Below are 20,790 nucleotides of genomic sequence, written 5' to 3' on the forward strand. Positions count from 1 at the left end.
CAGTTAATTCAACCTCTTTATGTGCTCAGAACTGCCTTTTGCAGTTTAAGGTTGTATATATAGGGCTCATATGTCTAAAACTAAATTATCGCAGTTTTATCCTGACATTAGTCCTGTTTGTGACAAGTGTAAGGTGGCGAGGCTTCTCTTATCCATATGTACTGGGCTTGTCCTAGTTTAGAGAAATTTTGGAGAGAAGTTTTTTCATCTTTATCCCATATTCTTAATTACCACTTAGAACCTAATCCTCTGATTGCCCTTGTTGGTACCTTGGGTGAGGCAGACATGCATTTGAGTCCGACTAAATGTTGAACATTATCTTTTGCCTCTCTTTTGGCCAGACGCTTAGTTCTCCTCAGGTGGAGAGATGTTCCCCCCCCCCCCCCCCCCCCCCACTCATGCTCAATGGCTTAATGATATTATGTCCTGTTTAGACCTTGAAAAGATTCGTTATTCACTTCTCAATTCGGGCATAAGGTTTCATAAGGTGTGGGGACCTTTTCTTGAATACTTTCATAACTCCCCTTTAGATTAAGTTTAAACCAAATCCATTTCTGTTCGAGTACAGAGGGGAGTTACCAAATATGCCAAGACTGATTGACCAGGAAGACATCACCATAATGAAAAGGGCATTGTTTTCTACCCAGGTGAGAGTGCTCCACTCAAAGGTAAGGGGAGGGAGTGAACGGGGCAGCCTGGGGAGCCTCAATGGGTGGATGAAACTTGCCTTGGGATATACCTGCTATGGATGGAGAATAAACTAGAGCAATTACTGTGGCATGTCAAACTGGTGGGTGAACTATCAGTTTTTGTTGTACTGCAGGTCGAGCTCTTTATTGGGGGCATGCTTGGCTGGTGGAGGGTGCTGATGCTTTTCTGCAGAAGTGGGTGGGGGTGAGGGATGGTTGTTGCTTTGCTGCTTGTGAATGGGAGGGGGGAGTCAGGGGGGCTTTGGGGTTCTAACATTTCAACTGTCACTCATTCTTTGGGGCACTCTTCTGTTTTCGTGGGTGTCTGCAAAGAGCAAGAATTTCAGGATGTGTATTGCATACATTTATCTGATATGAAATCGAACTATTAAATGCCAGCATCAGACTCTACTGAGTCCTGGCCCAAGGGATTTATTGGGTGGGCAGCAGAAAAGAGTCAGGACATTCCCAAAACCTCATTGGAAAAGGTGATCTTCCCACCAAATTGTGGGAATCCCTGGCTCTCAACTACAGAGGCGTATTCAGGATGGCCCTGAGCGCCAAGTCCATGTGTTATGGGCACACAGACGTTCTGGGGAATAGAGTGAAGGAAGTACATCTCTGACCCATCAGAGACAGAACAAATCCTCCTCAATCCAGGGGGGCTGTGGCTGCCTCTCCCCGGAGAGTTACTGTTTTATATTTTGCTTCTGCCAAACCTGAAGGTGTCAGCTGTGAATCTAATCTCGTTGTACTCTCCAGCGACCCTCGCTGCCTCCCGTCTGCACTCACAACATGTTGGACGACGCCACTGACCCGATCCTGAACACCATCCGACGCATCGGTTTGTTTAACCACCCCAACGACCGGGTGAAGGTGAGAACCCTGGCTGGCACTGACCGACTCTCCGTCAGCTCGGCCTTCACAGCACAGAATGTCTGAGTGAATATTCTTCGGCTTTCTGTACGGGAAGTAAAATGGCAGTGGAGAGTGGAAGGTGGAAGAGACATGCTCTTCCTGATTCATAGAATCATAGAACACTACAGCACAGAAACAGGCCATTCGGCCAGTCTAGTCCATGCTGAACATTGACGCTGGCTAGTCCCATCAGCCTGAACCCAGACCATAAGACATAGGAGCAGAATGAGGCCATTTGGCTCATTGAGTCTGCTCAGCCATTCAATCACAGTTGATCCTTTTTTCCCCTCCTCAGCCCCACATAGCCCTAAACATCCTTGCCATCTATGTAGCACCTATCCAAATTTCTCCCAAATGTTGAAATTGAACCCGCATCCACCACTTCCACTGGCAGCTTATTCCACACTCTCACCACTCTCCGATTGAAGAAGATCTCCCTCATGTTCCCCTTAAACATTTCACCTTTCACACTTAAACCATGACTTCTATTTCTAGTCTCACCTAACCTCAATAGAAAAAGCCTGATTTCATTTACCCTATCTATATCCTTCTTAATTTTGTATGCCTCTATCAAATCTCCCCTCATTCTCCTATGCTCCAGGGAATAAAGTCCTAATCTATTCAACCTTTCACTATAAGTTAGGTCCTCAATTCCCGGTAATACCCTTGTAAATTTTCTCAGCACTTTTTCCATCTTATTGTTATTTTTCCTGTAGGTGATAAGAACTGCACACAATACTCCAAATTAGCCCTCACCAACAACTTGTGCAACTTCAAGATAACATCCCTACTCCCGTACTCAATACTTTGATTTATGAAGACCAAAGAGCCAAAAGCTCTATTTGCAACCTTATCTACCTGTGATACCACTTTTAAGGAACTGTGGATCTGTACTCCCAAATCCCTCTGTTCTACCACACCCCTTTTTGTCCTACCACTCCCTGTGTAAGCCCTACCCTAGTTAGTCCTCCCAAAGCACAACACCTCATACTCGTATCTGTATTAAGTTCATCTGTCATTGTTCAGCCCATATTTTTCCCAGTTGGTCCAGATCTTGCTTCAAGCTTTGATAATCTTCCTCACTCTCCATTGCACCTCCAATCTCAGTGTCATCTGCAAATTTGCTAATCCACATTATCATCCAGATCGTGATTGTAGATGACAAACAACAACGGACCCAGCACTGATCCCTGTGGCATTCCACTCGTGTCAGGCCTCCAGTAGAGAGGCAACATCTACTACCACTCTCTGGTTTCTCCCACTAAGCCAATTTCTAATACAATTTCCTACCTCATCCTGAATGCCAAACAATGAATCTTCCTGACTAACCTCCCAGACGGGACCTTGTCAAAGGCCTTGCTAAAATCCATCTAGACTGCATCCATTGCCTTTCCTGACACTTCCTCAAAAAAACTCTGGAAGAGTGCTTAGACACGACCTGCCATGCACAAATTCATGTTGGCTATCCCTAATCAGTCACTGTCCATCCAAATAATTGTTTATCTGGTCCCTTAGGACATCTTCTAATAACTTACCCAATACTGCTGTTAGGCTCATTGGTCTATAATTTCCCAGCTTACTCTTAGAGCCATTCTTAAACAACTAAACTCCAATCCTCCAGTACCTCACCCATGGCAACGGACATTTTAAATACCTCTGCCAGCACTCCTACAATTTCTGTACTAGCCTCCCATAAGTTTGAAGGGAACACGTTGTCAATTATCCATCCTAATTTCCCTCAGCGCAGCAAACACCTCTTCCTCTGTAATCCATATAAGGTCCATTGTCTCATTACTATTTTGCCTCACTTCTATAAACTCTGTGTCTGTTTCCTGTGTAACTACAGATGCAATAAGTCCATTTGAGATCTTCCCCATCTCTTTTGGCTCCATGCATAGATGGCTACTCTGATTTTCAAAAGGACCGATTTTGTCTCTTGCTATATGTTTATAATATATCTATAGAAGCCCTATGAATTCTCTTTCACTTTATCTGCTAGAGCAACATTGTGCCTTGTTTTAATCCTTCTGATTTCCTTCTTAAATGAATTTCTTGTTCTCCTCCTCAGGTTCCCCATTTGTTCCTTCCTGCCTACACCTTCTTTTTAACCAGGGCCTCACTATCTCCTGAAATTCAAGGTTCCCCAAACTTCTCTTTGCCTGTGCTCTTACAACTTTCCCAGGATGCAATCACACTTGCCAGACCCTTTCTGATATCATCAAAATTGGCTTTTCTCAATTTAGACTCTCAACCTGAAGACCAGACCGTCCTTTTTTATAATTATGGTGAAACTAATGGCATTATTATCGCTAAATCACTTACACACACTTCTTTCACCTGCCCTGTCTAGGAGGTCCAGTATCAACTCTGTCTAGTTGAAACCTCAAAAGTTTGATTAAGGAAACTTTCCTGAACGTATTTGACAAACTCTATCCCATCCAGCCCGTATACAGTTTGGGAGTCCCAGTCAATACATGAAAAGTTAAGACCTCTTTCTATCATAACCTCATGTTTCTTGTAGCAGTCTGCGCTCTCTCTACAAATCTGCTCCAATAAATCTCGCTGACTATTGGGTGGTCTGGAATATAATCCCATTAACATGGTTATCTCTTTCTTCTTCTTCACTTCCACCCATATAGCCCAGTAGTGCCTCCACTCCCCCTTCCCACTCTACCATGTCTAAAACAAGGGAACCCTGAAAAATTGAGCTGCCAGTCCTGCCCCGTCTGCACAAGTCTCACTAATGACATCAGTGTCATAATGCTGATCCATTCTCTAAGATCATCCGCCTTTCCTGCAATATTCTTTGCATTGAAATAGATGCAGTTCAGAGTCCACTGTACTCAACCTTTTGATTCCTGTCTTTGTATGAAGACTTAACATCTTTTCCCACAGCCACTCCACTATCTGCTCTGGTATTCTGCTTTCCATCTCCCTGCAAATCTAGTTTATACCAACAAGTGCAGCACTAGCAAACCCACCCGTGAGGATATTTGCCCTTCGCTGGTTCAAGTGCAAACTGTCTCTTCTGTAAAGGTCCCACCTTCCCTGGAAGAGAGCCCAGTAATCCAAAAGTCTGAAGCCCTCCCTCCTGCACCAACTCCTAAGCTACATTGAATTGTACTGTCCTCCTATTTCTGGCCTCCCTAGCACGTGCTATGGGTAACAATCCTGAGATCACAACCCTGGAGGTCTGACCTTTATCTTTGCACTTAAACTTTATCTAAACTCTTTTTCTAAGACCTCGGCACCCTTCTTACCCACATCATTGTTACTGACATTGTCCGCTGTTCACCCTCCAACTTAAGAACATTATGGACTTAATCGAGGTGTCTCTGATCCTGGCACTTGAGAAGCAACATACTATCTGGGAATCTTGTTCTCATCCACAGAACCTCCTGTCTATTCCCCTAACCAATGAATCCCCCATCACTACAGCTCGCCTCCTCTCCCTGCACCCCCATCCCCCACCTTCTCTTCTGAGCCACAGAGCCAGATTCAGTGCCAGAGATCTGGCCTTTGTGGCTTTTGTCTGCTTCTCAACAGTCTCCAAAGTGGTATGCCTCCCATTGAGTGGAATGGCCACATGGGTATCCCCTATCCCCTTTCCCCCTTCTGATAGTCAGCCGTTTACCTGTGTCCTGCACCTTAGGTGTACCTACCTTCCTGTATCGCCTGTCAACCTATCCCTTTGCCTCCCAAATGATCTCATGTTCATCCAGCTCTAGTTCCAATTCCTTAACAAGGTCTGCACGAAGCTACAGCTGGATGCACGTCTTGTCCGTGTAGTCAGTCATCAGGGACACTGGAGGTCTCCCTGCTTTCCCACGTCCCCCAAGAGGAGCATTCCACTATCCAGCCTGGCATCCCCACTGCTCTGGCTGTGCAATGAAATAAAGAAAAATTAAATGAAGAAATCTACCAAGAGCCGTCACCTCTCCTCGCCGTAGCCTCTATGAGCCAAAGCCTGAGCTTCCCACTCTAACACTAGCCCACTCCCACTATGACCGCTCCCACAATTATCACTCCACTTAAACCTGGTTTCTCATTGTTGGCCCTTGCCAAGTGCCTCATTGCCCCATGATATGTGGCGCATTGACTGTCCCAGCTGCTCCTGCTTTTGCTTCTTTTTCAAATCTCGCTCCCACTGTACGCAATCCAATAGCTCCCCGTGACCTGTGGCATCAGAGTGTCTCAGCCGCCCCCGTTCACTTTTTTTTCCCCAATGTCTCTCCTGCACAATCCACAGGCACTCAGTGATCTGTAGTGTGCAGAATGGCCTCTGCCCTGGAATATTCTGGAATATGGGTCAGAAGATAGACGCAGTCTGTGAGTTGTGCCTAATTCCTGACAGTCACCTCACTTCAAAGTGCAACGTGCAGTAGGCATGCAAACCAGTGAAACTGCAGGTGCTGGAAATCTCAGAGAAAAGCACAATATGCAGGAAATACTCGGTAGGTCAGGCAGCATCTGTGGGAAGAGACACAGTTAACCCTTTGTCAGAGCTCGTTAAGCAGCAGGGAGGGTGGGGGAGGGGGCGTTGCTGAGAGGGTGAAACTGGGGTGACGTGTAGGTGAGCTGTAACCAAGGTTACCCAGTCAGGGACTGAATGGGAACAGTTAAGAGAACGAGAAAAGAGACAAAAGAACGTGAGAGTTGTGAGATAGAGAGCAGGAAGACATGTCCAATCTGATCACAGCTGTTTTGTGGTGAACATCTCTCAAATGGGGTTACTGGCTCTGGCCGTGGAGATCAACCCCAGAATGTTACACATTTAATATAGGGGTCAGTCCGTAAGTGGGATCTGGTACATATTTGGTGGGTTCTGGTGGCTGACTGTTGCTGATTGGCGCCCTTTTGGAAGTGAGATGCTGATTGGTGGGTTCTGGTGGCTGACTGTTGCTGATTGGTGCTCTTTTGGAAGTGAGATGCTGATTGGTGGGTTCTGGTGGCTGACTGTTGCTGATTGGTGCCCTTTTGGAAGTGAGATGCTGATTGGTGGGTTCTGGTGGCTGACTGTTGCTGATTGGTGCCCTTTTGGAAGTGAGATGCTGATTGGTAGGTTCTGGTGGCTGACTATTGCTGATTGGTGCCCTTTTGGAAGTGAGATGCTGATTGGTGGGATTCAAATCCTGCAGGCTGCAATGATGAGATGTTGTTCCTCAAGCTTGCATTGGGCCTCATTGAACTGAAAGAAGAGAGAACATCAAGGGTGAGTGAGGTTTTCGATTATGATCAACAACCAGCAGTCTGATGTCTGTTTTGCTGTCGTCCAGGTGCTCAAAAGCCAAGTAGAGAGCCAGTGAGGTTGAGTTCACTGAAGACCTGTTGTGGCAGTAGATACTTTGCTGCAGGTCCAGACGCTTGCTCAGGCAGGAGTTAATTCAAGCCGTGATCAATCTCTCAAAGCATCACCCTCTCTAAATTTGGGTTTTCTAGTGTAATGGAGGTCACAATGTGAGCACTGAATGCAGTAAAATAGAGCGAAGAAAGGGAAGTTAATACTGCCAAACCTGAAATGACTGTGTTGGATGGGATGAGCTGAAAGGATGGGTGTTACATCTTCTGCAGTTGTGTGGGGAAGTGCTGTGCTATGGGGAGTGGTTGGTGGGGATGGAAGAGTGGACCAGGGAGCTGCAAAGGGAGTGATCTGAATGATGAAAGGGAAGAAGAAGGGCTGCTATGATAGCGGAATCTTGTTGGAGGTGACGGAAATTGTGAAGGAGGATATGTGGAATAGCATAGCTAGAAACTTCTTCAGATCAATGATCCACACCAAAGTGAAGCTGTACCAGCTCTGGTTCTGTCCACACTCTTGTATGGGTCAGAATGCTAGCACATGACATAGAGTGACCTTGTCGAGCTGTCATCATTCCACACCACGATCCTTTGGAAGATCCTCCGTAATTTCTGGCCAAGAAAGATCTCCAACCACGCCCTCCTACTTCGGTGTTACCAAGAGGGCACGGCCACAATCTTCATGAAGAAACATTGGAGATGGATTGGGCAAGTGATGAGAAGAGATGCCAACTCCATCATCACTTCTTTGGACCCCTGGGGGGCAGAGGAAACGCAGGAGACCGAAGACAACTTGACACTGTACTGTAGAAGTATAAATGAGTACCCTGAACCACACTTAGAGAACAAAAGAGAAGATGGACAAGGACAGACAGAGATGGAGGACCTTCATTGCTGCCCTAAACATCGGTGGAGTAACAGGCAGTAACTAACTAACTAATGTGTGGAGGCTGGCGGGGGTCCAGGAAAAGGAGAAGTGAGATTGGAGGTGTTGGAAATGGTTGAGATGCAGATAAGAACTCTCTCCACTATGCTAGAAGGAAGACATAGTTCAGGAAGGAGGACAATTTCACTGAGGCATCTGTGCAGTACATCTTGTGATAAAAGCAGATGTGACGGGGATAGAGGAACTGAGAGAATGGAATAGTTCTTAGTGGAGGTGGTGTGGGAGGAAATAAAGTCAAGGTGCTTTGTGGGAGCTATGTGGGCTTGCTGGGGATATTGTTAGCTAGCCCACGAGTGGAGACAGAGATAGGGGAGTAGTTGGGGATGAACTGTGTGAAGGATCGAGTGGGGAATTAGGATGCAAAAGTGATGAAAATATTGAGGTCCGCATGAGTGCAGGGAACAACAATGGATTTGCGTGAGGGGACCCAGGTAGGAGTGAAACAAAATCCCTTCTCTATCTACCTAGCAAGACGTACACAGCTTGGGCCAGGAGACTGCCCTGTAGCTGTGCCCATCTGGAGGGCCTGTACTGAGAAAGCTACATTGTCCAAGGGGCAGGGTTTGAGGTCAGAGGATTCGGTGTGGGGCAAGGAGAAAATCCACAGATCTTTCCTTCCCTCTGTGCCACTCTCCCAGCATGTATCATTTCCTCTGCATTCTGGAGGATGGTTTTTCACTTTGGGAGGAGCAAAAGTAACAAGGCTTGTGTTGTCCAGGTGATCTTCCATCCAGAGTTCCTGTCATCCACCAGCCCACTGCTTCCACTTGACTACGAGGAGTTTGTACGTGGTTGTCATTTGGGAGTCTTCCCTTCGTACTATGAGCCTTGGGGTTACACACCAGGTGAGTGAAGGAATCACACTCGCACTTGAAACCAGGTGGAGTGGATGTATCTGAGCAAGCGGACTGAACTTATTCCCTCTCTACAGAATGTCTATATCTTGCCTTTTCCTGCACCTATCTAAGAACCTCTTGAATGCCTCATTTGTATTGCCTCCTGCACCCTCCCAGCAGAATATTCAAGACACCCACCCAACTCTGTGTAGACAACTTGCCTGCTCATTTTCCCCGAACTTACCCCTCCCACCACTCGGCCATATTTTCAGTCTCCCACCTATATAATTTGTCACCACCTTTTTTTTTTTAATTTTTTTTTATTAGTTTTTCAAAACATTTTACAAAATTAAAAACCCCAAATCCCAATGAGGAGCATTAATACAGTGCAAGATTAAGCATACAATAACAATATGCTACAAAGGAAGAGAATTTAACAAAAAAGCATGGTATTGCTAAATTAAAGACAAGTCAGCTTAGTGTCCTCCCCAAGCCCCACAACACAAGAAAAAAACAACTCCAGACCAACCACCACACAATATAGAGAGTATAAGTCAGGACAGTCAAACTCCCAGACTGTGAATACACTTAGCAACAGAGGATAATAATGCCTACTACCAGAAAAAAAAAGGAGCTGAAAGCAAGGGACCGAAAAGAAGAAAAAAAAAGAAAATAAAACCCTAGTCAAGAGGAAGGTTATAAAAGTAGTCGATAAAAGGCCCCCAGATCTTATGGAACTTTAAATCCGAATTGAGAACTGAATAATGAACAAATATGAGTTTCTTGGAGGAAAGCAATGTCAGCTTTGAGTTGTTTGATATGTGAGAATACCTTCCTCCTTTTAACAGGGTGGTTCAGTCCCTTTACATTCCAGCTCACAAATTTAAGTGCACTAGCCATTATCAATTACTAATGCATAAAAGGCAGCAGGCATATAAAAAATCAAGCGGTACAATAGCAGTCTGGGAGCAGAGATGTAAACATAGATTCGTAAGGTCAAAATATAAACATGTCCTAACCAATAAAGAAATGTTGGAACTGGAAAACCCACCCCACCCACACAACCCAAAACTAGACGGCTACCAAAACAAGTAGCTAGCTCTACCAAAGAAATTAACCCAAATACAACTTCCAGATCTGTGTCATTGACAGCAGTTCCGTATAAATGCTATAACAAACAGTAACTAGTTTATGCACTAGGAAACATAACTACAGATTAGAACACCTTCTGCCGAGATATACAACTTAATACAGAGAAAATCGGAAGAAAACCAAAACTAATCTACCCGCGAAATATTATAGAAGGATAAAGTAAGAGAAAGGGAAAAAAAAGGTAAGAAGGAAAAAGAAAAAAAAGGAGGAAGGGGGAAATTGTAAATTCAAGACGAGTATTTATCAACCGTTTACCGAGAAGGGAGAAAAAAACATTCAGAGAATGGGAAAAAAAAGGGGGTGAAGAAAAGAAAAAGATAAAATAAATAAGTATTTAAAACAGAGGAAAAATAAATCAGCAGTTGAACTGTGAACCGACAAACAGGGAGGCCTTCACTAAAGACTTCAAACCTCCAAAACAAGTTAGATTTAGTTGTAGAACTCTGTAGGTAAAGTTATACAGAGGTAAAAATAGATTACACACACACCAAATCCCGGGAGAGATTGTCAACAGCCTTTAGAGTTTCAGTGAATAATGTCTGAGTGATTCAAGTGAATTCCGAGTCCAGAGAAAGTAATTTTTACTACGAGTACTTATCCACCATTTTAGGAGGTCCGATCAGATTCCGAAGATGACTGGATAGCCGGAAGACTTGCCACAAACGCTTCGGCTTCCCTCGCTGATTTGAACCACTTGAATTCCCCGGTATTAAACTTGATTCTTAGGTCAGCAAGATTACGGAAGGAAGGTTTGAAACCACGATCAAAAAGCACTTTCATTACGCCTTTATACTCAGCGCGCATCTTTAAAGTCTGGGGTACAAAATCTTCCACAAAGCGAATGGTTGTATCCTGGAAAGAAAAAGAGCCTCTGCGACGTGCCTCCACAATCAGACTGTGTTTTACCTGGTATTGATGGAAACACAAGATTACTGGTCGCGGACGAGATCCCAGAATTCCGGGAGAGACATAGACTCTGTGTGCCCGTTCCAGCTCGGGCGGGTTTGGAAGCAGATCCTTCCCGAATATCTCACAGAGAAACTCGGCGAAAAACTTCACGGTTGACCCCTTCTCAGTTGCCTCTGGTAATCCCAGAATTCTGATGTTGCAGCGTCTGCTACGATTTTCGAGATCCACCATTTTGGAAAGAAGTTTATTAGATTTTTCCTCTAAGCTGGAACAGAGAGTCTCCAAGTATCGAACCCGACTTTCTAAAGCTTCAGAAGTCGAATCGATGCGAGATAAGTGTTCAGCATGTTTGTCCACTTTATCATTGATCCGATCCAGTTTGTCTTCTAACTGTTTGAAAGCAGTTTTAATTTCCTTTAAGATTTCGTCTCGGAGATTTGCAAGCGCCTCGATCGTCACGCCCGACGAGGTCGTAGTTTCTTTTCTCCCGAATTTAGAACTCTTGCTAGACATTGTAGGTTAGATATATTCACAGGCAAGTAAGAGATACCAAAATAATTCCTATCTAAGCTTTATAAAATGGAGACATTTAGTGCAAAGGTAGCGACAGTAACGGAACAAAAGTTCGGAGCAGCTAAACAATCGCCATCTTACCGGAAGTCCTCTCACCACCTTTTTAAGCAAACTTAAATATGGCCTTGGAGCTGTGCTTAGCCTCACAGTCATTAGTATAAAGAGAGTAGAGCAGGGACTAAGCACACAGCCTCGTGGTGCACCTGTGCTTGTGGAGATCGTGGAAGAGATTTCATTGCCAATCTGAACTGACTGGGGTCTGCAAGTGAGGAAATCCAGGATCCATTTTACAAGGAGGTATTGAAGCCAAGGTCTTGGAACTTATAGATTAGTTTTGAGGGGATGATGGTATTGAATGCTGAGCTGTAGTCGATAAAGGGCATCTTGACGTATGCACCTCTGCTGTCCAGATGTCCCAGGGCTGAGTGAAGAGCCAATGAGGTGGCATTTGCTGTTGACCTGTTGTGCCAGTAGGCAAATTGGAGTGGATCCAACTCACGTCTCAGGCAAGAGTTGATATTTTTCATCATCAACCTCTCAAAACACTTCATAACTGTGGATGTAAGTGCTGTTGACAATAGTCATTGAGGCAGGTTTCCACATTCTTCATACTGCTGAGACAAGAGGTTAAAGACACCGATGAACACTCCAGCCATTTGATCAGCCAGGTACCCTATCTGAGCTGGTTCCTTTCCATGGGTTCACCCTCCTGAAGGATGCTCTCATGTCGATCTCAGAGACTGAAGTCACAGGGTCATTGGGGGCTGTGAGAGTTCAGGAAGGTCCCTCCATGTTTTGATGATCAAAGTGAGCATGGAAGGTATTGAGCTCATCTGGAAGCAAACCCTGTTGTCTCCTATGTTGCTTGGTGCCACTTTGTAAGAGGTAATAGCATTGAAGCCCTACCGCAGCTGTCAACCACCCGCCAGTGACTCATGTTTGATCTGGAATTGCCACTTCACAGGTGAGATGGCTTTCCGGGGACCGTACCTAGACTTGGACCCCCAAGATCTTCTGCACATCATCAACGAGCATCTTGCCATTATCAGTGTGACCTCCTGAAGTTCAACATTTCACACTCGCCAATGAAGGAGTTGCTGACTGTCACAGGAACCAGGCTGCTGACAAAGATAACGGGTCATATTGACCTAGCTAGTGGATAAGGCATCGGTCTAGTGATCTGAAGGTCACTGGTTCGAGCCTCAGCTGAGGCAGCGTGTTGTGTCCTTGAGCAAGGCACTTAACAACACATTGCTTGGGTCCTAGCGCCCTTCCCTTGGACAACGTTGGTGGCGTGGAGAGGGGAAGACTTGCAGCATGAGCAACTGCCGGTCTCCCATACAATCCTGCCCAGGCCTGCACCCTGGAAACCTTTCCCAGGCGCAAATCCATGGTCTCACAAGACTAACGGATGCCTATTTATTTGACTTAGCTACTGCACAGGCCAAAGGTAACTTCTAATGAGTGCAGCAAAGCACTCCTGTTTGCATAGATGGTCTAAACAGATGACTGAAGGAGTCTTTTCAAACCGCACTTTCCTCTTCTGGCTTAATACGGTAACTCCCCTGTCCCTGATTAATTGTGATTAATGTGAAGTCTCGTTCCTTCGGGGTGTGACTCCTGTTTCAGGTTGCAGGGGGAGTTCTTTTATATCTCTGTCTTATAATTCAATTATTTCCCCTCTTTATTTCACCCTTGGTCCCTTATTTGAATTACATTTAAATTTATTTTAAATTATTTGAATAGCAAGGTCAATGTAAATTTATTACCAAAGTACCTACAGTATACGTTGGCATATACTACCTCGAAATTCATTTTCTTGAAGGCATTTACAAGAAAGTAAAGAGATATAGTAGAACTTAAGAAAAGCTGGACATAAAGACTGACAAAAAACCAATGTGAAAGAGAATACAAATTGTAGAAATAGTAAATATTTAAATGTTAATGACCATAGGAGTTGTAGAGTTCCTGAAAGTGAGTCTGTGGGCTATGGAGTAGTTCAGAGTTGATGTGAGTGAAGTTATCCAAGTTCAGGAGCCTGATGGGTGTAGGGTAATAACTGTTCCTGAACTTGGTGGTGTGGGATCTAAGACTCCTGGACCTCCTTCCCAATGGGACCAGTGAGCAGAAAGCGTGATGTGGGTGGTGGGGGTCCTTGATAATGGATGCTGCTTTCTTGTGACAGCGCTCCTTGTAAATGTGTTCAATAGTGCCAATTGTGGTGGACTGGGCTGAATCCGCCGCTTGCTGTAGACTTTTCTGTTCCTGTGCATTGGTGTTTCCATACAAGGCTGTGAAGCAATCGGTAAGGATACTCTCCACGGTGCACCTATAGAAGATAGTCAAACCTTTAGGTGACATGCTGAACCTACACAAAGTTTTAATAAGGTTAAGGCACTACTGTACCTTCCTTGGGATGGCACAAGTGCTGGTACCGGATCCGATCCTCTGATATGACAACAGCAAGGTATTTAAAGTTAGAGCAGCAGGCTAAGCACACAGGCTTGTGGTGCACCTGTGCTGATGGTTATTGTGGAGGAGACGTTACTAATCCGTCCCGACTGAGATCTGTGGGTGATTACATCAGGGATCCAGTTGCACAGAAGAACAGACAGGGTGTTGGAGCATGTCTTTCAGCCCACCAATACTGTGCTGACCATGTTCCCCCATCCTGGTGGTTGTCTGTCGTATCCCACGATGACAGGATTCCTTTGGGGGGGGGGGGGGAGTTTTTAAAGTGGAAAAGCCATTGCATTGGGGCAGTTCCGCTCTCTTGACCTCGGAAGTCCGTGGTATGTGTAGTCGTCACAACTGGGGTCTTCCTTGGTTGTGGTGGATGACCATGACGCCTTCTGTGCCTTGTCCTGCTCTCCGCTCTCCACGGAGCGTTGCAGAACCGTCTCCTTGGCCGTTTGGATCTCCCTGTTGATCTCATCCACCCAGTCCTCCGGAGCTGACTTCGCATGCTAGGGCGGGCACGTCCCTGCCTCACAGGGGTATGAGGATCCCCAGCTACCCTCACCTGGTTTAACGTGCCTGTCGAAGCAGTGTGGCCGCTGTCGAATGCTAACAGCTCCTGGGAGCCGTGGGTGAGAGCTGTGTCCAGTGGGGACCAAAAGTGAGCGAGATGCCCTAGAATGGACACGACAAGTCTTTCACCAGAGGTGCTACCCCTCCCTGGACACCCCACACACCCCAAACCCCCATCGTACATTCATCCCAACTTCCTTTCTCCCCACATTCTCACTGTAAATTCAACCCCTCACCTACACACCAGGGGCTATTACAGAGACCGATGAACTTGCTAACTCGCATGTCTTTGGGATGTTGGAGGCAACTTGATCACCAGTGGAAACCCACATGGTCACAGGGAGAACGCGTAAAGTCACAACAGACAGCACCATAGGACAGGATTGAACCTGAGTCCCTGGCACAGAGAGGCAACAGCTTTACCAGCCGTGACACCCCATTCTCATTACAACAGCGTGCCAGTCCTCTTCAATAACTTTAAAAAAGGGCATTAGAAGCAGGAGCAGGCCATATGCTCCTCGAGCATTTTCTATCTTTCAGGAAGATCGTCACTCATTCAACATTTGTCCTTCAGTCTACTTTCTTGTCTCATCCTCTTAACCCTCAATTTTCCTATGGTCCTAACATCTTCAGTATTTCCTAACATCTTTGGTGTTAGCCGTGAGCCGTTCGGAGAGGAGAAGTCGAGGCTGAGGAGTTTTGATGCCCTTACCACTGGCCGGAGTGCGAGGTTGGATCACTCTGGGTACTGAGCTGATTTGGAGAAAATGAGAGTGGCTTTGGGCTGGATGGTGAAATCTGGGCCTGGAGCGAGTTGCCGGGTGGCATAGTCTAGACCCTGAGCTTTTCGCTGCAGTGGCGCCCAGGTCCTAGTATGAGGTACTATACGCAGTTTAGACAATTTAAACGCTGGCTCAGATAGACTGGAAAGACAGGATGTCAGGATCAGAGGCGAGAGCTCGCTCGCTCTCTCATGATGTTCATTCCTCTCTCCGTGGTGCTGAGGCTATGAAGACTACCCTGGCTGTTGTGCTCCATACCTGCTAATATGATGAACTGATACCAAGGCTTTGGGCCTACATTGGGCTGTTCTGGGGTTCGGATCTAAGGACTCATTTTGGTTTGGAATGTTGTTCCTTGCTTCTGTTGTTTGCATGATTTGTGGTTTTTTTCCTTTTCTCCGCGCTTTGGGTGTTGGTCTTTATTTTGTTTTTCAAATTAGGTTCTTTCAGGTTTCTTACTTTGTGACAAACAAATCTCAAGGTTGTACAATTTATGCATTCTTTGATATTAAATGTACTTTGAAACGAATGCACGGCACAATTTCCATTTACGGCATCACAAACTCTTTGCCATCCTTGTGACTGGGATTGGGTGAATGGCGGCAAGGTAGCATAGTGGTTAGTACAATGCTTTACAGTACCAGCGGCCCAGGTTCAGTTCCTGCCTCTGCCTGTAAGGACTTTGTACCTTCTCCCCTTGACTGCAAGGGCTTCCTCTGTGTGGTAGGTTAATTGGTCATTGTCATTGTGATTAGACTTGGGTTAAATCATGGAGGGGGGGTGGTGGGCACTGGATGGTGCGACTCGAAGGACCTATTCTTCACTGTAGCTCAATAAATAAATAAGTACTGGGAGTACTTCCTAAGTACCTCCTTTCAGCTTAAGGTCCACATTCTCTGTGTGGATCTGCTGTTCAGGCTTCGTCACCTAGACAGTTCTCTGTCCTAACACAGGCTTCCTAATATCCCAATGCTCATTCCCCAGCATAGGCTCATGTTATTATTAAAAGGAGCTGGTTGGCAAGATTGATTCTGCAATGATATTCAGGCCCTTGGACAAGGATGGAGACTGGTTACAGCTCCTCATGTTCAGATCAGTACAGACAATGGACTGAGCTCCAGAAATTTCCATCTGTTTGGGATGGATGAGTTTCCTGCACACAGTACAACTGCCCTGTATAGTGATACAGGTCTGGAAGTCAATAGGTTAGACGGGCTTAGGGTATGTTCTCTGGAGTGGTGAAGGCTCAGGGGCATCTTGATAAAACTATAAAATGACGAGAGGCACAGGGAGGGTAGATGGTCTTTTTTCGAGGGTGGAAATGTTGAATATTGGAAGACAAAAGTTTGAGGTGATGGGAGAAGGTTTTAAGGGTGAGCTTTTTTGTACAGAGAGAGGTACGTGCCTGGAACACTGACTGAGGAGGTTGCTAAAGCAGATTTCAGAACAATGGTTAAGAGGCATTGAGACTTACACATGAACATGCAGGGAATGGAGGGATATAGCAGACAGATGGGGTTAGTTCAGCATGGCATCATGGTTGGCACAGGTGTAGTGGGAAGAAAGGCCTGTTCCAGTGCTGTACAGGAGCCTCAGGACCCACACCACCAAATTCAGGAACAGTCATTAGCCCTCAACCATCAGGCTCCTTATCCACAGGGGATAACTTCACTCACCCCATCACTAAAATATTCCCACAACCTATGGACTCACTTTCAAGGACTCTTCATCTCATGTTCTCTATTTATTGCTTATTTATTTATTATTATTATTTCTGCTTTTTGTATTCTGGCTGAATGCCCTGGTCAGAATCAGAATCGGGTTTATAATCACCGGCACGTGTCGTGAGTTTTGTTACGTTAGCAGCAGCAGTTCAATGCAATAAATAATGTAGAATAATAATAATAAATAAATCAATTACAGTATACTTGTATTGAATAGATTAAAATCGTGCAAAAAACAGAAATATATGTTTTTTTAAAGTGAGGTAGCATTCACGGGACCAATGTCCATTTAGGAATGGGATGGAAGAAGGGAAGAAGATGTTCCTGAATCGCTGAGTGTGTGCCTTCAGGCTTCTGTACCTCTTACCTGGTGGTAACAATGAGAAAAGGGCATGTCCTGGGTGCTGGGGGTCCTTAATAATGGACGCTGCCTTTCTGAGACATCGCTCCTTGAACACGTCCTGGGTACTTTGTAGGCTAGTACTCAAGAAGGAGCCAACTAAATTTACAACCCTCTGCAGCTTCTTTCGGTCCTGTGCAGTAGCCACTCACCCCCCATACCAGACAGTGATGCAGCCTGTCAGAATGCTTTCCAATGGTACATCTATAGAGGTTTTTGAGTGTATTTGTTGACATGCTAAATCTCTTCAGACTCCTAATGAAGTATAGTCACTGTCTTGCCTTCTTTATAATTGCATCGATATGTTGGGACCAGGTTAGGTCCTCAGAGAGCTTGGCACCCAGGAACTTGAAACTGCCCACTCTCTCCACTTCTGATCCCTCTGTGAGGATTGGTATGTGTTCCTTTGTCTTACCCTTCCTGAAGTCCACAATCAGCTCTTTGATCTTACTGACGTTAAATGCAAGGTTGTTGCTACGGCACCACTCCACTAGTTGGTATATCTCGTTCCTGTACGTCCTCTCGTCTCCATCTGAGATTCTGCCAACGATGGTTGTATCATCAGCAAATTTATAGATGGTATTTGGGCTATGCCTAGCCACACAGTCATGGGTATAGAGACAGTAGAGCAGTGGGCTAAGCACACACCCCTGAGGTGCACCAGTGTTGATTGTCAGTGAGGAGGAGATATTATCACCAATCCACACAGACTGTGTTCTTCCAGTTAGGAAGTCGAGGATCGATTTGCAGAGGGAAGTACAGAGGGCAAGGTTCTGTAACTTCTCAATCAGGATTGTGGGAATGATGGTATTGAATTCTAAGCTATAGTCGATGAACAGCATCCTGACGTAGGTGTTTGTGTTGTCCAGGTGGTCTAAAGCCATGTGAAGAGCCATTGAGATTGTGTCTGCCATTGACCCATTGTGGTGATAGGCAAATTACACTGGGTCCAGGTCCTTGCTGAGGCAGGAGTTCAGTCTAGTCATGACCAACCTCTCAAAGCATTTCATCACCGTCGATGTGAGTGCTACTGGGCGATAGTCATTAAGACAGCTCACATCATTCTTCTTGGGCACTGGTATAATTGTTGCCTTTTTGAAGCAAGTGGGAACTTCCACCTTTAGCAGTGAGAGGTTGAAAGTGACCTTGACATCTCCTGGTTGGGTGGATCTTTCATTGATTCTGTCATGCTTATTATTCCAGAGATTTATTGAGTATGCCCACAAGAAATTACAACTCAGGGTTGTATATGGTGACATATATGTGCTTTGATAATAGATTTACTTTGAATTTTGTATAGTTCTATGTATTCCAGAAACAGCAACACCAGGGACTGCGGAGGTACGAAGGGTGTGGGATGCCCCATATTTAGTGCTTGCTGTGCTGTGTTTGACCTGCCTCTGAGTGCTCTTCCCTCTTCTAGCCGAATGCACAGTGATGGGAATTCCCAGTGTCTCCACTAACCTCTCTGGTTTCGGCTGTTTCATGGAGGAACACATCACAGACCCTGCAGTATACGGTGAGAATCAGTGATCGATGCTGTCTGAGCCGTCATCAGACTAAGCTCACCCCGCCCTCCTCGTCTCTGACTCTTTAGCCCTGGCATCCCTTTCCTCAAAATCAGATGTTTGTATACAGTATTTAGGTTTGGTCAATTAATCTGACCAGACGTGGGAGTGGGACTGACAGCAAAATGAAACCCTTGGCAAGGTCATCAATGGGCACTAACCAAGTCTGCTTCAGAATTTCAAAGCAACCGGGAATGCCTATGGTTTTCCTTGGGAGGCAAGTTGTATTGAATATACTGATCTTTTTCTCCCAGGGATCTACATCTTGGATCGCCGCTTTAAGAGTCCGGACGAGTGTTGCAATCAGCTCACCTCGTTTCTGTACAGCTTCTGTCAACAGTCCCGACGCCAGAGAATCATCCAGCGAAATCGAACTGAGCGCCTCTCCGACCTGCTGGATTGGAACTACCTTGGCCGGGTAAGGAGAGCTTTGGAAAGAGCCATGTAGAAGTCACAGGGAGAGTCCAGTGACAATGGGAGTGATGCACCATCAATAACTCTCGGAGACGGGAGGCGAACGATAGGCTTTTATTAGCAGCAAAATAGAGCACAGCATCTCGGAGACTGAGGGGGGAGCAGTGCCTCCAATCGCCTTTATACAGGGGTCTGTGGGAGGAGCCACAGGAGCAGTCAGCAGAGGGGCATGTCCAGACAGGTATACATAGTTTACCACAGGGAGGCTGCTTATCTCCACAAGATTAGGCATAAGGCTGGGTCAGGAATTAGTTACAAAGCTGATGCCCATTCCCCTCTGCAGTTTCTTGAGTCCCTCAAGTGTCAACGTTTAAACTGGAGAAGCTTGACTAGACCCTTTTGTAATGGGTAACAACGAGATATGGGTCCAATGTGGGTTCATGCTCAGTCCCATCAATATGATCTGCAGGAAGTGCTGCAGAGGCTTGACAGATGGTGGACCAGTTCGTGAGAACTGTAACCCTTTAGATAAAATGATTGGGCTGCATCAGGATCTGACCTCCATGGGAGAGTGGGTCCATATTGAGAAGATTACTTTTCATATGTTTTCTGCCTGTGGCCAAGGAAGGGAACCACTGTGTGGGATAGGTAAATACGTTATTGAACCCAAAGGAAATTGCAGAGACCTGACCTGAGTTAGGATCTGCTTATCAAAGGGATTGAAATATCTAGTCCTATGAACTCAAACACTTACACCACCATCCTATCTCCTATACTGAACCAGTTTTGAGGTATTGGATCCCATGAGCTCTAACCTTTTAGATCAGGGGTTCCCTACGGTCCCCTCAGTTAATGGTAGGGGTTCATGGCATTAAAAAGGGTTGGGAACCCCTGTTTTAGACCAATCATCCATGTGGGGCCTTGTCAAAGGCTTCAATGATGTCTGTAATACACATCAACCACATTACTTTCGTTAATACATTTAGCTACCTCATCAAAAGCAACTCAATTAAATTAGTCAGACAAGATCTACCACCAACAAATCTTTCCTGATTATTGATATCAATTATTGGTTTATTATTGTCACATAATAATAAATACATACAGTGGAAAAACTTTGCTCTGTGTGACATCCCTCCAGATTAACTCATCATAACAGTGCACTGAGATAATATAAGGGAAAGCAATAACAGAATGCAGAATAAAGTGTTACAGTTACAGAGAAAGTGCAGTGCAGGCAACAGTAAGATCATCAGATTCAGGTTTAATATCACTGGTATATATGGTGATATTTGTTGTCTTTGCGGCAGCAGTACAATGCATTATGTAATAACAGAGGGGAGAAAGGTGAATTACAGTAAGTATATACCTCCTTTCTGATGGTAGCAATGAGAATAGGGCACGTCCTGGGTGATGGGAGTCCTTAATGATGGAGGCGCCTGAATGAGAATATGTCCTGAATACTACAGAAGCTAGCACCCATGATGGAGCTGACTAAATTCACAATATTCTGCAGCTTATTTCAATCCTGAAATTTCAATCAGACCCACA

The 20,790-nt window shown here is 45.4% G+C and overlaps 1 protein-coding gene across 1 annotated transcript in view; it reads left to right on the top strand.

Annotated features, from left to right (window-relative positions):
• Nucleotides 1-20,790, top strand: part of LOC140719197 (glycogen [starch] synthase, muscle-like) — a 46,489-nt gene that overhangs the window by 15,674 nt on the left and 10,025 nt on the right. Inside the window, exons 5-9 of the mRNA XM_073033636.1 lie at nucleotides 569-647; nucleotides 1,452-1,565; nucleotides 8,570-8,696; nucleotides 18,681-18,776; nucleotides 19,080-19,243. Coding sequence (XP_072889737.1) covers nucleotides 569-647; nucleotides 1,452-1,565; nucleotides 8,570-8,696; nucleotides 18,681-18,776; nucleotides 19,080-19,243 — 580 coding nt within the window. The remainder of the gene's footprint in view (nucleotides 1-568; nucleotides 648-1,451; nucleotides 1,566-8,569; nucleotides 8,697-18,680; nucleotides 18,777-19,079; nucleotides 19,244-20,790) is intronic.

This window comes from Hemitrygon akajei, chromosome 31 (genome assembly GCF_048418815.1).
Source record: "Hemitrygon akajei chromosome 31, sHemAka1.3, whole genome shotgun sequence".
NCBI lineage: Eukaryota > Metazoa > Chordata > Chondrichthyes > Myliobatiformes > Dasyatidae > Hemitrygon > Hemitrygon akajei.